At 33.3% G+C, this 17,105-nt stretch overlaps 2 protein-coding genes across 3 annotated transcripts; one reads left to right on the top strand and one right to left on the bottom strand.

Moving 5' to 3' along the window:
• The first annotated feature begins 5,478 nt into the window (after positions 1-5,478).
• Positions 5,479-11,289, top strand: LOC11443765 (intracellular protein transport protein USO1). Of its 2 annotated transcripts, none has more exons than XM_024773046.2 (6): positions 5,479-5,707; positions 6,061-6,108; positions 6,492-6,918; positions 7,025-8,942; positions 9,100-9,306; positions 10,587-11,289. In XM_024773046.2, the coding sequence occupies exons 3-6, from the start codon at positions 6,593-6,595 to the stop codon at positions 10,890-10,892; spliced, it is 2,757 nt and encodes a 918-aa protein (XP_024628814.1). In that variant the 5' UTR covers positions 5,479-5,707; positions 6,061-6,108; positions 6,492-6,592; the 3' UTR covers positions 10,893-11,289. The 2 variants fall into 2 exon arrangements, with proteins under 2 accessions (XP_024628814.1, XP_003592787.1); XM_003592739.4 differs by lacking the exon at positions 5,479-5,707 and adding an exon at positions 5,942-5,960.
• Positions 11,290-12,399: 1,110 nt separating this feature from the next.
• Positions 12,400-16,019, bottom strand: LOC11446747 (deaminated glutathione amidase, chloroplastic/cytosolic). The gene is made up of 9 exons (XM_003592740.4): positions 15,773-16,019; positions 15,564-15,700; positions 15,095-15,223; positions 14,372-14,430; positions 13,880-13,992; positions 13,707-13,799; positions 13,317-13,419; positions 12,792-12,874; positions 12,400-12,620 (listed from the first exon to the last, which is right to left on the bottom strand). The coding sequence occupies exons 1-9, from the start codon at positions 15,992-15,994 to the stop codon at positions 12,579-12,581; spliced, it is 981 nt and encodes a 326-aa protein (XP_003592788.3). The 5' UTR covers positions 15,995-16,019; the 3' UTR covers positions 12,400-12,578.
• Positions 16,020-17,105: the final 1,086 nt, after the last annotated feature.

A 17,105-nucleotide genomic window follows, 5' to 3' on the forward strand; every position in this document is an offset into this window, starting at 1 on the left:
TTTGAACGGGTGAGAATGTGAAAGACTAGGGTTTGTGGAGGCGGCGGAGATAGGGAATGGAAAAAGGTTCTGTTGAAAGTAATAGATAAGTAGGAGAATGATAGGGCTTCGCGGAAGTGCGACGGGCCACGACGGTGGAGCTTTTGGTTCCCGACAACAGATGTGAAGCTTTTAGTTGAGAAGCGCAAAGATTTTATACCAATTCAATTTTGTTTGAGTACCAAAGAACTCCATATTTTTTTACTTCTTTTTTTATACTCCGTACCCTTGCCCTAAAATCCACCTTAAAAAGAAAATATAGGACAAAACATTTTTTTAGTTAAATAACTTATAGATTTAATAAATAATTTTATCAGTTTTGACATGTCAATTACCTCCAATTCTTTTATATTATTGATATTATGTTTTGTTATTTCATTTAAATATTTAAAAAAAATTATATTTGTCTTTTTGAATTTAATTTTTGGTTCTTTTTCAATGTTATGGTACTAATATTGTAAGTTTTAAAAGTTTGATAGAAATTTAAGCTTCGATCTTATATAATCTCATCTCATACATATGCATCCGATTCTCAAGTGAAAAAAAAAAATATTGTAATATGAAATTTAACCGGGGTGAATAAAACATAATAAATACTATTCAAATTAAACATAAACTTAGATATTTGATCTATAATTTAATTTTTAATTTAGAATATTACGTTTTATTCAGAACTTAAGTGATGCAAATAATAATTAGAAAATGATAAAATTAAACGTATCATTAATTTTAAATTAAAAAAAAAAATTGAATATAAGAAATGTCATGAAGTCATGCATTTCAACCAATCAATTGTACATACACATTGCACCACCAATATATCTTGTAAAATAATATATTTCATCTCATTTTTCATATCTTAAATATGATTGTAGGAGTCATGCATGTCAGGTAAAAATTAATATTATATATGTTAAAAATATAAAACGGTTGTAAATCATGAATAACTCATTCAGTGACGGATTTTGAGTTAATTTGTTGGGGGTGCCAAACTTTTATGGAATATATATTAACTGGTTTAAAGTATTATCAATAATTAATTGCTGGCCAAGTGGTATAAAATGTTTTAAAAGAACAAGAGGAAGTGGGTTTGAATCCCCTCAAAATGTTTTTTTTTTAAATACAATATGCTATAATAGAAGATTAAACAAGTAAAAAAAAGATGGCAAAGTGTTGAACTATAACAATTCACGGTTCCTCTTTCCACTGCAGCAGCTCAATTCAAATTGATATTATACTCCTAATATAGTATATAAGGAAACTTTGGGGGATACCATGACACTTGCCTGCCCCCAAAGAGATCCGCCCCTGAACTCATTAATGGTTCCTTGATGAATGTGTTCCTATACCTAACCAATTTGACTTGAATCGAGGTGCGTGAGAACAATGTAATCCCCTTATTCTTTCATGCTCTATCAATCATTTTTCTAAATTCATTGTACAAACTATAATTTTCCAATGTTATTTTTGTGTTGGAAGACCTCAGAAAATGGTTTTCAAAAAATGACAGGATTCATATATCCTCTTTATGTTTCGCGATTAATAATCTCAGGCAATAATCGAAACCCATTTTGGATTATTTCACACAGACGAACTCTCACATACCTATGTCTAATTGCAATTGCCCTGATCTATGTAGTTATAGAGCTATGCATGTTGCTTGCAACTATTAGAGTGAAGATCAAATCATTCAACTCTTGAGTGGTCTGAATAAGTAATTTTCTATAGTTAAAACTCAAGTTTTGTTCATTGATTCTCTTTCCTATATCAACAAAGTTTACTATCTGGTTGTTCAATAAGAGATCAACAATGCAATACTTAGTTCTCATAATTTCAATGTAATCTTTTTTTCATTGATTCTCTTCATGATTCTAGTGTATTGATTAATACTTATGAATACATTCTTTCTCATTTTTCATGTGTTAAAGTTCGCTCAAATATTTGAGACTAAAATCACGAACAACTCATGATTGCATTGTTTTAATTATTTGCTACTTTTGACTAATTTATTAATAGATGTGTTATTAAAAAAAGCTTAAATAAGTCTTTCGCCCATGCAAATATAGGTCATTTGACTTTTCGTCCATGAAGTTATCAATCATTCCAATCTGCCACTGCAAATATTAATATTTGACTTCTGGTCATAAGTAGGTTTTTTTGTTGAGGTGGGTTGTCATTAGTGACGTGGTGCCCATGTGACAAATGATGATTGAATGAGGTAGTTGGCTTAAATAGGTATTTCGTCCCTGCAAAAATAGGTCATTTGAATTTTCATCCCTAAAGTTACTAATCAGATGTAATTATGACCATTTTTCAAATGATTAATAGTTGCAGTGGCAGATTGGAAGGATTAATAACTTTATGGACGAAAATTTAAATAACTTATATTTGCATGGACAAAAAACTATTTAAACCTTAAAAAAAAAATTAACACTCTTGAACATAGTGAAAGTTAGATGTCGCTTTCACACTATATATATATTTTTTTTTTAGGGAACACACTCTATAAATATGTTAATAGTCCTTTTATTACTCTAAGTAATTGATTGTATGAGCAGGACGAAGTCCTAACCTTAGCGATTTATCTTCGATAAAGGAGGCAACAATAACTCGTTATTATTTTTTAGTCCAATGACTCATTATTATTGTTGTAAACACTTCTCGATTTATAAGATATTTACTGCAAATAAAAATGAACAGTCGAATCATATATATATTTTTCCCGTTGGGATGGATTAAAAAGATTTAGATATCAAGGACAACACAATCAACCGATGGCAATCGTGGTTCGTGGCAGACAGGACGAGCATAGATACCAAATTTAAATTGATTGAATAACCATTACATGACAATCAACCGATGGTAATTTGTAATGGTATTCTAAAAGGATGCAACATAGTTTTGATCAAGTTCAAAGACCATACGACAATTTTCCTACATATGTGGCATGGTAAATAAAGTGGTTAAAGGAAAAAATACATATAAAACTTATCCCAATGTCAAATTCAATGGCAAACCATGGTCAAACATCCACTATCTAAAAAATATAATTGTGGTGAACACGGGTAGATGTCAACCAAATAGCTAGTCGTACAAAGTACAATTTTCCCTTCAACTCAACAATATGAACAAGATGTCATGGATAATTGTGGCCGACTAAGTTCAAACATTCATGAAGATTTACTCCCTTAATAATAAGGTGATGGATGACATGGATAATATAACTATGCGAACAATACCATTTTAAGTTGTAATTCAATCCACGAGGTAGTTATTTACCGTGGCGGATCTTGAAATATTTTTTTGAGGGTGTTAGAATTGTATGAAATATATATTAAGTTGTTTGAAGAAAAGGATATAATTGTTAACTAGTCCAATGGTTTGTTTTGCTTGAATGCAGAGCAGGGGTGCCAGTTTGAATCCCTATAAGAGCCATTTTTTTTTAACAAAATAGTAAAAATTGAACAGAAATATAAAAGAAAGCAGTTGGAAGGGTCGAACACGCGACCTCTAAGGGAAAAACAAACATCATTTCTACTGCGCCTACTGAGTACTAGTGTATAGATTATGCCTAATCTAATATATATAGAAAACTTGGGGGTACCATGATTGTCAGGGGTCCCTGGAAAGATCCGCCCCTGGTTACTTATATTAGTGATGTTAGCCATGATCTTACATGATATAATATGATAGATAGTCATTCAAAAACATGGTAAACAATGTTAGCATAAGTTGCTTAGTTATTCTAAGTGTATAACTACTCATCGCAAAGATTATTCAAGATACATCACATCAAACAAGTCTTTACACCTTTTTTTTTTTTATCATTCCTTTATCATTTTCTTTTACTTTTTTTTTTATGCATTCTTAGGTGGTAGTTCATCCTTCAAAACTAAACGCTCTTTATAGCAGTATATGAACCCACATCTAAGAAACAAAGCCCTTTCTCAACACAATCACTTGACAAAAAAGGGAATCATCGTCTCACGTGAAAATAAACCCACATATCATCTTATAAATTGAGGAATCGATAAATCAACCAAGTTATTATGACATCGGATAATCACACAACCATTTGGCAGCATCGAATTTTGCACGACAACAACAAATGGCATGCCCAATGAGACCATGAAGGTGAACACCCTATTCACATTTTTGGTACCACAACAAATGCAAGCATGTGTTAAGGCATAACCCTTTACCATAGGTTCAACCAAATGTTGTTTAGGCAGAACTTTTATCACAAGTTCAACCAAATTATATTCAAGCAAGGTTTTCACCAAAGATGTCGCCGAATATGTTTGCTACTACCTGTCTTGAGGGGAAAATGGCGTCGAAAGACATGGTTGACAATGCATTAGAACAAAGTGGAAGGTCGTTAGTCATGTCAAATGTTCTGACTTATGGCGCAACTTTGCATGCCCTCAATCAATAATATGTTCTTTATAAGGATTTGGACTCTGGTATGCATACACGACTACTTGATGGTTATATGATGTGTTCTTTATAAGAGATCGAAACCTTGAAATAATTTTCCACCAACCTTATTTCATCAACCATTTTATTAGCATGTCGTAGATTTGCCACCTTACGGTGATGTGGGTTCGAATTCTCCTTACGGGATTTTGTATGGAATGACTAATAATAATGAAAGAAAGCAATCATGAAATAATATTCCACCTTTTTCGAGTAACCATTCATTGAGCTCAAAATGAAAATATTGACGGTTATGCAAGAGAGCAACCACGGATACTATCCATCCTTTACGCGCTAATCAGCCGATGATTTGAAATTTGACAAACATGCATACTAAAATGTTCTTCAAGGGGAAACAATGCCATACAATAGGGGCCAACTCCCTTAACAAGTGTGGATAGATTGATTGTCCCTAAGTCGATTTACCCTAACATGATAGTTGAGGTTATGAATAGGTACTTTAGTCAGGTCTATGTCTAGAAAACCACATCCACAATATACCATTGCCGAATGAGCTTCAGACAAGGGGCCGGCCTACCATTGATGAATATGAAAAAGCTAAACACAATGAATACAATATATTGCAATGGTTTCCTTGCACCCAATACCCATAAGCTTGCTAGAGATAAACTACTCAGTACTGATCATTGGTCACCAAGTATTTTAAAAGGGTCATCAAGTATTTTAAAAGAGTCATCTTTGTACCATTAATATTAAATGTCTAAGCTCTTTAATTATTTTTTGAAGAAGAAAAAGCATGAAAAAACTAATTTTTTCAAAATATTTAAAAAACGACCAGAACAGAACAGTATCCGTTACAATTCACTTTAATTTGGGACCTATTTGAATTTGATCCCACATATATTTTTTCTTTAATACAATAATCAAAAGAATAATTAATAAGGTAATGTAATGTAAGTAATCCAGTAGTTTGTAGGCCATGAGGTGTGTGATGATCGAATCCAACAACAACAGCAACGCTCCAGTACCGCATATTCCGCGCGGCATAGAAACCTTTTTCAAACTTTTTCTCTGACCATAATACCCTTCTCCTTTTGCTAAAATTCCCACACAAAAACTAACCGGTAAAGAAACACAACACAACTTCACTACACTACACAGTCACTCGTTCGTTCAAATCAATCATTTCTGCTTCAAATCATTCAATTCAATTCATATCTCTCTCTTTATGGTAAGTTATTAATTTTCTGATTTGAATTCTATTTTTCAATTTCAATTTTTGAATAAACTGCAACTGAAATCAGTTACTACTTAATTTCAAGTCAAACCTTTCTCTTCCTTTTTTATTCTTAGACTAATCACTTTTTTAAACAATTTATTAACCATTTTAAATCTTCATTTCATGCTTTTCTTCTTCTTCTTCTTCTTGAACTGTTTCAATTTCAAGTTTTTTTTTCTTTCTTTTTCTGACCGTTAAAAACCTTGTGAGTCACGCTCTCTTTATCTTTTAATCTCTCTCTAGCTTCAATTGGATATTTTTCTTTGACCATTTTCCTTTTCTTGGATTTGTTTATTGTTTTCTAGGAAAATTGATAAAGGGAAATTGCAAGAGACAAAATCGAATCCAAAAAGGTAACATTTTTCTTGCACCCTTGATTCCACGTTTTGATATGTAATTTAGCTTATCCCTTTTTTTTCTGTGTTAATCAATTAGAAAGAAATTGGATTGTTTTAACTTTAAATTTTGGGGTTTCTGCAGTTGTAATTTTGATGACCCTTTTAGAATTTTAATGAAATATTTGATCTTGATTAGTTTCTTTGATAGTTTCTCTGATGTAGTAGCCTGTGGAGTTAATTAAACCATGTTCATTTTACTCGTAGATTCTGCGAATAATCTTTAGGCATAACACAGCCTTTTCATTCATTGCACTTGTTAGTTTAATTAGTTTGTGCTGTGCTAGTTTGCGTAATCCTATTTTGTCTTGATGGGTTTTTTGTTTTCTTTTCTGTCACAGGTTTGGTGATACCTGAGCTATTTTCAGTTTAGGTCCTTCATTCCTTCGAAATCTGGACACTTTAATGAGCTTGTGGCAGCGGTTAGAGACAACACTGAACTATGAAGAAGCTATTCTTTTTCAGATCATCTGCATCTAGCGGTGGAAGCAATAATTCGGCTCCTCCAAAGTCAACTAATGAGCAATTGTCTTGGGAGGTTTTTTCAGATAGTGGAGTGAATAATCAAGCTCATGGCAAAATTGAGGACAAGGGCTTCTTCTCCAAATCTAGAAAGCAAGTTGCTGATAACCAAAGTTCAAGTGCTGGTCCAAACCTTAGAAGGAGCAGGTCAATGTCCTCGGCTTCCTTCCAGGTCAAAGATCCAACTAGATCTCCTACAAGTAGCATTGCTAGTGATCCGTATCATCAATTTGAGCATTCGTTGGGGTAAGACCCGATAATCTAACTTTGAAACTGATGTTTATAATACCTTGTATTAGTTACATTTTGCACATATTAACTTTGGCTGTACTTTCTGTGGTATATGCATCAGTCGCCAGACTCAAAATTCTAAAATGCGGGACAAGCCAACACAATCTGCAGTGTCTGCTGTCAAAAATTCCCAGAGGTGCGAGAAACCTGCTAGTAGTTCTTCAAGATCCCATCATGAGTCATCTGGGAACTCTACTTGTTCTAGCAACGTTTCAAGCATGGTTGTGGATCGTTACATTGATGGGGAACAACAGCTAGAGGAAAGTAGACCCAGGAGCAGTTCACAGAGGAATGGCAGTAGACATGGAAATCCTTGCATGAATCTTCCACCAAAAGTTCAACATACAACACCTAATTCGCCAACTAATGGAGTCAAAGACAAACCTAGGGCTCATTCATTTAGAGAAACTAAAGTTAGCCGTCTTCGTTCCTCATCCCAAGATTGGACAGACAATGGGTATGGGCATGAATCTCCAAGGACTCTTGCAAAAAATGTCATTGAGAGGCTTTCTCAAACTTGTGATATTTCTAAAAGGAGTTCAAATAATTTTTCTGTTGATAATCCAATCACAATCGAAGATATCTATGCTAGATCAATGAATGGACGATACGAATCTGATTTTGATGATGCTCCACCGAAAAGCTATTCATTGGAAGAACCATATAGAATGTCCAATGGATATCATGACATGGACGGTAATTGCAGGGGTTTAAGCTATGATGAACCTGAAGAGGATCTTGATGCAGAATTAATGAGAAGATCAAAGGAAGCTGAGGACAGAGTTATTCTTCTTTCAAAGAAATTGGAACATGAAAACTTTTTTCCTGACTATGGTTATGACGTGACAACACTGATTCAGACAATCAGAAACCTAGCCGAGGAGAAAATTAGCTTGGCTCTAGAAGTTTCAACCCATATAAGGTCCCAAATTGCTGACAGAGCATCTGCCAAGGAAGAACTTAATCGTGTAAAGACAGAACTGGAGATTCGGATTCAAAGACTAGAAAAAGAAAAGAATGAGATGCAGTCAGCATTGGAGAAGGAATTGGACAGGAGGTCAAGTGACTGGTCATTTAAACTTGAGAAGTACCAGTCAGAAGAGCAAAGGCTTCGCGAACGAATTAGAGAGCTTGCTGAACAGAATGTATCACTTCAAAGAGAAGTGTCCTCTTTTAGTGAGAGGGAAACAGAAAGCAAAAGTGTAATGACACATACTGACCAACAGCTCAAGGTGTTGACTAGTAAGGCAGAAAAAATGAAAGGGGAGATTCTGGGTTTGCAGCAAAACCTCTCAGAACTACAAGACAGATGCAAGATAGCTGAAGAAAACAGGGACTGCCTTCGAAGAAATTTTGAAGAGAAGGAGAAGGAGTGCAAAGATTTGCACAAGTCTGTAGCAAGATTACAAAGAACTTGCAGTGAGCAAGAGAAGACAATAATAGGATTACGAGATGGGTTTAGTGAGGACCTTAATAAGAACCAGTCTGTGGAGAGCATCGATAAGCACATCAAGAAAATGCAGATGGAGTTGATGAGGTTAACGGGTATAGAATCAGTCTTGAGAAGGGAGTTGGAATCACACAAGTTTGAGGAGGACTCTCTTCGCCAAGAAAATATAACTCTGTTAAACCGGTTGAAAGGTGATAGCAAAGAATGCATTGTTGCTACTTATAAACTAGACAAAGAACTATGCGCCCGGATCTGCTGCCTTCAGAATCAAGGCCTAACTATGCTAAATGAAAGCACATACTTGTGTTCAAAGTTACTGGAACTCGTTAAAGAGAATGGACAGATTATTGGAAATGGTTTAGCTGGACAATTTGTTGTTGAATCTGAAACCAAAATTCATGGACTCAAAAGTGGAACTGAGGGGTTAACAAGGAGTTTGCAGATGATGCCTTCTTTGTTGAAAGAAAAGTCAAATTTATTGACTATAGACGATGATATGTTAGCAAAATTGAATAATCAGTCGTCAGAGGTGTGTTTCTTCTATAAACTTTTCTTTAATTGAATTTTAGAGGAATAAACATTTTAAATGCTCTATTCTGCTATTGTCGCTAAACTTTCTTTAAAATCATTATTATCTTTTTTGTTGAAATTCTCTTGATGTGTGCATCATGTTGTTTCTTGTATAGGAAATTTTAACAATTGAGCTTAAAGCGGAACGTTTGGTAACAAGTTTATTAAAAGAGAAGTTGTACTCTAAAGAGCTCCAAGTTGAGCAGATACAAGCTGAACTTGCTACAGCAGTAAGGGGAAATGACATACTTAGATCTGAGGTGCAAAACACGTATGACAACCTTTCAACTGCGTCTCACGAGTTGAAGAACCTTGAACTTCAGGTCTGTCACCAACATTGAAATTTATTGATTATAAAGCATAAACCTATTCCGTGCATTGTTAGAAAAGGATATTTTCCTATAAAAGTGCATATATGGGTAGGTACATATATATAGAGTGCACAACCATAAGTCTCGATATATATGAATAAAATTTCATTATAAAAAGTAATAACCACCAGCAGATCATTGAAATTCACTTAAACTATATAACTAGCAGCATGATTTAGAGTGATTTGGCATTACTAGTAAACAAAATGAGCGAGTATTCTTAATTTGCATCATCGCTTCATTGATTTGTTCCTAATTCCCATTTTTGCACTTAAATACTAATTACAACAGATGCAATTTATATCATCACTTCACCATTTTTTCACCCATATTCAAACTTTTGTTACTGTATTTTGTGAGTTTTCATATTTTTATGTTAGTATCATAAATGTAGTGTATCTTATGTCCTATTTTTTTCAAGGAATGATGCCTCATATCCAATACTCGTCATAGATTCTAACCTTGTAACTGCTAGCAGGCTTGAGAAAGATTTGGCACGGCTAATAAACAAAATGATCGACTATTCTCAATTTCATTTAAGATTGTTGGTTAATCCAACCTACTTTAATCTCCACGATGAGGCTTTAAGTACCACACCATCATTGCACTTAAACAACACTAAAACATAATGCCACGGGCAATGGCCTATGGCTGCATGACAAAGCCCGCAGAGGCCTAAATTAAAGTTAATGTCAGGATTCTTATCAAAGATATTGTGATATAATTTAGAACTAGGAAACCTTTTAAGAGTCAATAAACTACTGGTAACCACATATAACCAAATAATGATCATAAATTATCACTCATCAGATTTTTCATTCGCCAGAAACCTTGAGACATGACATCTCGGTTGGCATTGGTAAAACTTAAAACTCAAAATGTCCGCGTAAAAAGCACAAGAAACCACCAATCCTATATGAACGAAAGGTTCCCGGATAATCTCTATGATCAAATACCATCGATGAGTACAAGAAACCACCAATCCCATAATTTTATTTTTTCTTTTTTGTAGTTTAATTTATGGATATGATATTTTGTTGTTATTAGTTCCATGTCATAGAGATTCGACAAAGTTTTAAGTTGGCAGTCGAGGTCTAACACAACCCTCTCCTTTTAGTGGGATAAGACTTGGTTGTTGTTGTATTGTGTTTTTATTAGTTGTCTTGTGGGGTAATTTTATTCAATTGCTAGTATTTGAAAGTTAAACTTATTTTCCTGTTCTATTGTAACAGATGTTGAAGAAAGATGACAATATAAACTGCCTTCAACGGGATCTTCAAGAGTCTACAAGGGAATTATCAATCATGAGGGGAATGTTGCCAAAAGTGTCAGAGGAGAGAGATAAGTTGTGGGAGAAAGTGAAGCAAATTAGTGAGGAGAATATGCTGTTAAACTCAGAGATCGAAGTGCTAAAGGAGAAAATAGCGACACTTGATACTGATATACTCATTAAGGAAGGTCAAATATCAATGTTGCAAGAGGAGAGAGACAAAAGACCCTGTCTCTATGGGAGTCCGGATACAATTTTTTTCACATAGGCCTACTTCTCTACTGTGTTCATAGTCACTCATATATGTGAATGAGGGTTTTTTTTTTCTTTAGATTTTTTTTTAAAGTTGGTATTCTTTTCATAATCTGTTTCACAGAAAACAGTACAGGAAGTTTAAGATTGGACAAAGAAGTAAAAGAATACAAGGTCTCTATCTTCATTGTTCATATATACTGTAGTTTGCTTGACACAGCTGTTCTTGAAATAAATTGTTTAGAATTTTGTTTTAACGTAAGGCTGTATTAAGTTCAGTGTAAAATATCTTGTATGTTTGATGGAGTTTTGCAAGAACAGTGAAGTCTAGGTTGACCTTAAATATTATGGTCTTCAACCTGACCAAAGAAAATGATATCATTTCAAATGATGATATAGATAATCTTTCTGTCGCTTTTGCTTTTGTGAACAAAAAAATTTAGTGTTACTCATCAGCATTACAGCATGTGTCGAAGCTATCATAACGCGTGTTGTGGCCAAGGCATCAAACAAATGATGGTGGTGTGGTAGATTGTCTAACTAATGAGCTCTTGTCTGTCCCTACGGGAAATATGTAATAGTGCAGAACTAACAATAAGTTCAATGGATTACAACTTATATTCCATTCCTATTTATTCTTTTTGTACTTAAATCCATAAATCTTCTCGAGCAGATAACTATAAAATTAACCTTTCTAGCTAGATAAAATGCGCAGTTATATTATGCTCTCCATGTCCTCCAACGATGAGCAGAGATACTTTTGTAAAAAAATGTTATAAAAGGAGTGTCACGTTCAATTTTCATTTTAATATAAATTAGATCGTAAATTATACTGTCTAATTGATATTCTGTACACCACACTCAATTCAACATATTTATGGTAATGGTGAGTGCACACAAATACTTTAATAAAGTTAAGTTGGTATAATGCCCTGTTTTCTTTCGTTCATTTATAATTTTTTTTATTAATATATGTTTAAAATAAATAAATGCATCACTTGTTATGGAAACGATGAAATAAGGATTTTAAAATTATTTTTTTTGATTAATGAATCGCTAACAAAAATGTTTGATAAAGTCAACTTATTTTTTTTGGTTTTGTGTGTGCCCAAGCAAGTATATTTCGACAAATTAGTCCTTTTGTTAACTTTAAGGACTAGTTTGACAGAAAATTATATAATTTAGGGACTAACTTGTTAATAAGTGTGATATAATTTAATTTGGCAGTAAATTAGATACAAGTCAATTAAGCAACCAATTTGATCCACATAATTTTTTTTTTTTCCTATTGCAAATTTTAGGGGGCATATATCTAACTCCTACAACTTCAGAAGGCGAATCGGTGATTTATTCATATTAAGGGTTAGCTATGATTTTTATTCCTCTAAGATAATAAATTTTCATTTTTGGTCACCATAAAACTTTTTATTTTGAAGATTCAATCTTCAAAATAATTTTTTTAATAACAATTGATCATGCAGCAAAATTTGTAACACCCTTTAACATGGAGCAGGCACAATTGACTTGAAGATAAAAGACAATACATGTTTTCAAGAACTGCAATAATCTTAAACATTACAGTTTATAAAAATACACAGCCAACATTGTATACACCATCCTCAGGATAATCAAATAAGGGAGTCCCATATTTTTTATTTTGGTACATACACATCTCATATTGAAATAGACTACCCCTTTGTGACTATAGAGAAGCAGCTTTCCAGAAGTCAAATGGCTTCCTTTGCTGAAACGAAAAGGTACAGATGAATGCATCAATAATGAAGGAGTTAAAAGCACTACTGCTTCAATAATTATTACTATTAATAAGAATAGAAATGCTAATAACACATTCTTTCTAAATTCCATTCCATTCTCTAGTATTGGTTGGGTGAATATATACATTGCAAACGATTACCTTAGCAATAGGCATCTTCTCTCTTACTGAATCAACTAATGATAAATCAATATCAGCTACCACAATTCCCGTGGACAAACGATCTGAAACAGATAACAGAATCAACAATAAAGAAGAGTGAAAAAAAGATGGTATCATTGTGGAAAAAGCAGCTTGATCTATAAATTCATAACAGGTTGAATCTCCAACGAGGAGAATGAAATCACCACTAAAAAAACTTCACTGGAATAAAATTCAAGCAAAATTATGCCTTCTCCTGTAATACACCCCACTTAGCGGGAAATGGCCAGGTTGTTGTTGCTGTCCTGTAATACATACTCCTTCCTCATCTCCCTGAGGTAAAAGCCACATGAGGCCTCGGCTCATACATATGATCTTATATGATATTTTTCAGGCTTGACAGAACACTATTTTGACTATCATTACGAAGGAAGAAAAACACAAGGAAGGAAGTTGAATATGATTAGTGCACTTCGTCTTTCAATAAATTAGCTTGATGTATGTGATAAGTATCAAGTTTCTTACCTGGTAAGCGACCAACAACGGTCCCCCATGGATCGATAATCAATGTGTCACCATAACTTTCTCTTTTGTCATTGTGTGTGCCAGCTTGCGCAGCAGCTATGACCTGATAGTAAATGTTGGTAATTAGTTGTTAGAAACGTTAGTAGGGAGAGTTGAAGAAAGTAATTGGCAAATAAGAAAGTAGATGAAATATATTAACTCACATCATAGCTTTCTTAATAACTTTTATTTCAAATACATAAGATTGAAAAACAAAGTATAATAATTTTGAAACTTATTCATAATTGATAATGAGTAAGAATATACATGAAGATGGGAATGATGAAAGCAGGAGAGAAGAGAGAGAAACCGAGAAGGGAAGTATTGCTAGGTGCAAAAATGAACTCTTACATAGCATTGATTCTCGATTGCACGAGCACGAAGAAGAATCTCCCAGTGTGCTTCACCAGTCACTTTAGTGAATGCTGCAGGCACCAATAGTATCTGGACAATGCACAACTCAAGAAAGTTTTAGATCCTAAACAGCATATTTTAGGCAGAAAAGCAAAACTATCATTTAGTACCTGTGCTCCATGTTGGAAACGCAACAACTGATAAAGCTCAGGAAATCTCAAATCATAGCAAACACTAAGGCCCAAACGCCCAATAGGACTGTCTACTGCAACAATATCCTTGCCTGAAAACATCACTAAGATATGAAAACAATATCCTTCATATCATAGATAAGTGTTGTCTTCATATCACATACAATTGAAGGAAACGTATTTCGTTGGAAATATTATCTGAACCAGCATGATTAGTACTAATTATCTATATTATTCTTTCACTGACTATGTTGTTTCTAAGAGGATGCCGGCATTTGAAAACTTTAACTGAACCTCTGATTTTCCAGTAAGGTTCTTTCTAGGAAAGGTTCTCTCTATTTTTCCTTGGGTGAAATTGAAAGGTCTTTTCTTGTTATTACAAAAATGAGAAGTTCTGATTAGGATTAAAGCAAAAAGAAAAAAAAAAAGACCCATTTAGCCTTGATACCATGTCAAGAGTAAATATCCTACCTGATTCTGTAAAATTACTTTCTTTATATACCCTTCCACCAGGAACATCCACATCAAACCTTCAAATAAAATTAATTGAAATCATATTATACAACCATAATAAGACAAACAAAAGAAGTTTGTTTCTGATTTCAAGAGGAACATATAACATAAGTTATTTGGGAGTTGATAAACAAGTCAATAGGCTCCGCTATAGCGGTAGTAATTGTTATCACTCTAGCTGATTAAATTTGGGTTTTGAGTTGTTTTTTGGGATAAAGAATTAGGGTTTCTAATTGAAAAACAATTAACTGGGGGCCATGTTACGGCTTTTATCAAATGACAATGAATGTGTTTGGATTGATGTTTAAGAGCTCCTAACCTCTGTATGGAGCTCTCAATTGTGTTTTCGGAAGAAAAAAAAGGGCGTTAGTCACTTCTAAGTTCTAAGCAAACATGATTTTACTTCCAAACACATGTTAGCTTAAGTGAGAAAATGTTGCTTCTGTGTCATGGTCAAATTTTGTGTTGAATTTATTATAAACTTACTGTTGAAACAGAACTTGTCAAATATAAATCACTTTACATTAAACTTTGCGTTTGTGTTGCAAACTTGAAGCAATATACACATTCTATATTCAAAGCAGTATGATACTAACTAGAAAGACAAGAAGAGTAATAAAAAGTAAAAACTACACCAAATCAATACTCAGATGGAATTGATGATAAAGTTAATAGTCTTACAGGTGTATTTTTCTATAAGTGGTTTGAATTTTCCCAGTGTCATCTACAACAACATGTGTATTAAACAAATGTCGAGGATCAGATCCTTTTTCTTGAAAGCCACCAAGTGACAACCAAATACTTGACTCTCTGCATCACATCAGAAATAGATGTAATTTTTTTACATGATAAAATATGCAAGCTCAGTATTAACCGAGTAAGGTCCTCAAAATATATGTTGATATATAGACACTGTTTGGATAAATAGCTTAATTAAGCACTTATAGTATCTGCTAACATAAGCGTTTGTAAAGGTGGTTGGTTAAATCAATAATAAGCTGCTTATGCTATATATTAATAATAAGGTCACACTATGAGCTTATTGACGTAAGGCCTCGTGCGTGCTATGTTATAAGTATTTGTATAAGCCATTTAACCAAACAGAAAAAGACTGATAGCATAGCATGATTGAAGAATAAAAGAAAACTACCTGGCTAAAGAGCAGTATTGGTCCATAATAGGTCCATCCAAAGGTTGAGCAATACTAACACTATCACCATCCTTAGCACCCACAAAAGAGAATGCTTCAGGAAAACAAAGCAATTTTGCTCCAGCTGATGCAGCTTCCTTTGAAAGAGAAACAAATATTGTAAGAGATTGTGAAATGAAAGATGAAGAGAATATATAATAGTTAGTTACTTTCACAAGACGAGAGCAGGTGGAGAAATTGGAAGCGAGGTCGGTGATGGATGTCATTTGAGCTGCGGCAACTCGGACTGAATTAGTGGCCATGGTTGACTCGCCGGTGGTGACGGAGAGAGAGGCTCGTAATCGGCGGCGAATGGAAGTACCGTTAGTGTTATTGATTCTAATATTATTATTCACCCAACATGACGACAATCGCATCATGTTACATTGCATTACTTCGTAAATCTTTCCATATATACTTCATAACTCAGAATAAAATATTTGATAAAAAAAAATAAAGACATGTTTGTCCACAAATTTTAATTTAGTTGGTAAAAAAAGTCAAAATTGATACACCAACAATCGTGACCGTGTTTAAACTTTGGTCAACATACTTGTATAAGTTTCAATGAATATTGATCGATTTATCTATCCAAAAAGACTAGTGCTAGTCACACACAAAAAAAAAAAAAAGGTTATATTTTAGAATGATTAATATACCCTTTAACTAAAATAAAAATTTCAAATCAACTAAATTTACATTAACGTAAATTGAACATAAGTAAACTTAATTTACATTAACCTAGATTGAACATAAGTAAACTTAATTTACATTAACCTAGATTGAACGTAAGTAAACTTAATTTACATTAATCTAGATCGAACGTAAGTAAACTGAATTTACACTGACCTCTTATATACATACGTAAACTGAATTTACACTAACCTAAATTGAACATACATAAACTTGAATTTACATTAACCTACATACGTAAACTACACTAACCCCTTTTATATACATACACGTAAACTTAATTTACACTAACCTCTCACTTAAAATCAAATTGACAGGCATATCTCATACCAAAACAAACAATAAACAAATAGAAACTCATCGAAAATGAAATTCATGAAATTCACTAACCTTTATGAATATAGTACAGATCAATAACAAAGATGTTGATTTAGATATTGGTTGCACATCTATGGTGATTTGTGGAAGAAAGGGGGTAATGGTTCATAATGATCATAAAAGATGAGTTTTTAAAAATTTACATGAAGAGGACAATTTTGGTATTATTGTAAAATTTTAAATAAATTTGGGTGTAACTTGTTTTTTTTGGGGCGTGACTAGCACCAGTCATCCAAAAAATACTTGTTCATCCATATAAAAATTTCTACATGCGGTGGTAGTTTTAAGATTTCAACATTTAGAATGATTTTTTGTTAGTATATTTCAAATTTTAATAAAAGTTGTTTTAATAAAAAAAATTGAACTTAATAATCGAATTTTGAGTTTAACCTATGTCAACAAACTTTTTACAATATTCTAAACATGATAAAG

The sequence above is a fragment of the Medicago truncatula genome, chromosome 1 (genome assembly GCF_003473485.1).
Source record: "Medicago truncatula cultivar Jemalong A17 chromosome 1, MtrunA17r5.0-ANR, whole genome shotgun sequence".
Lineage (NCBI taxonomy): Eukaryota > Viridiplantae > Streptophyta > Magnoliopsida > Fabales > Fabaceae > Medicago > Medicago truncatula.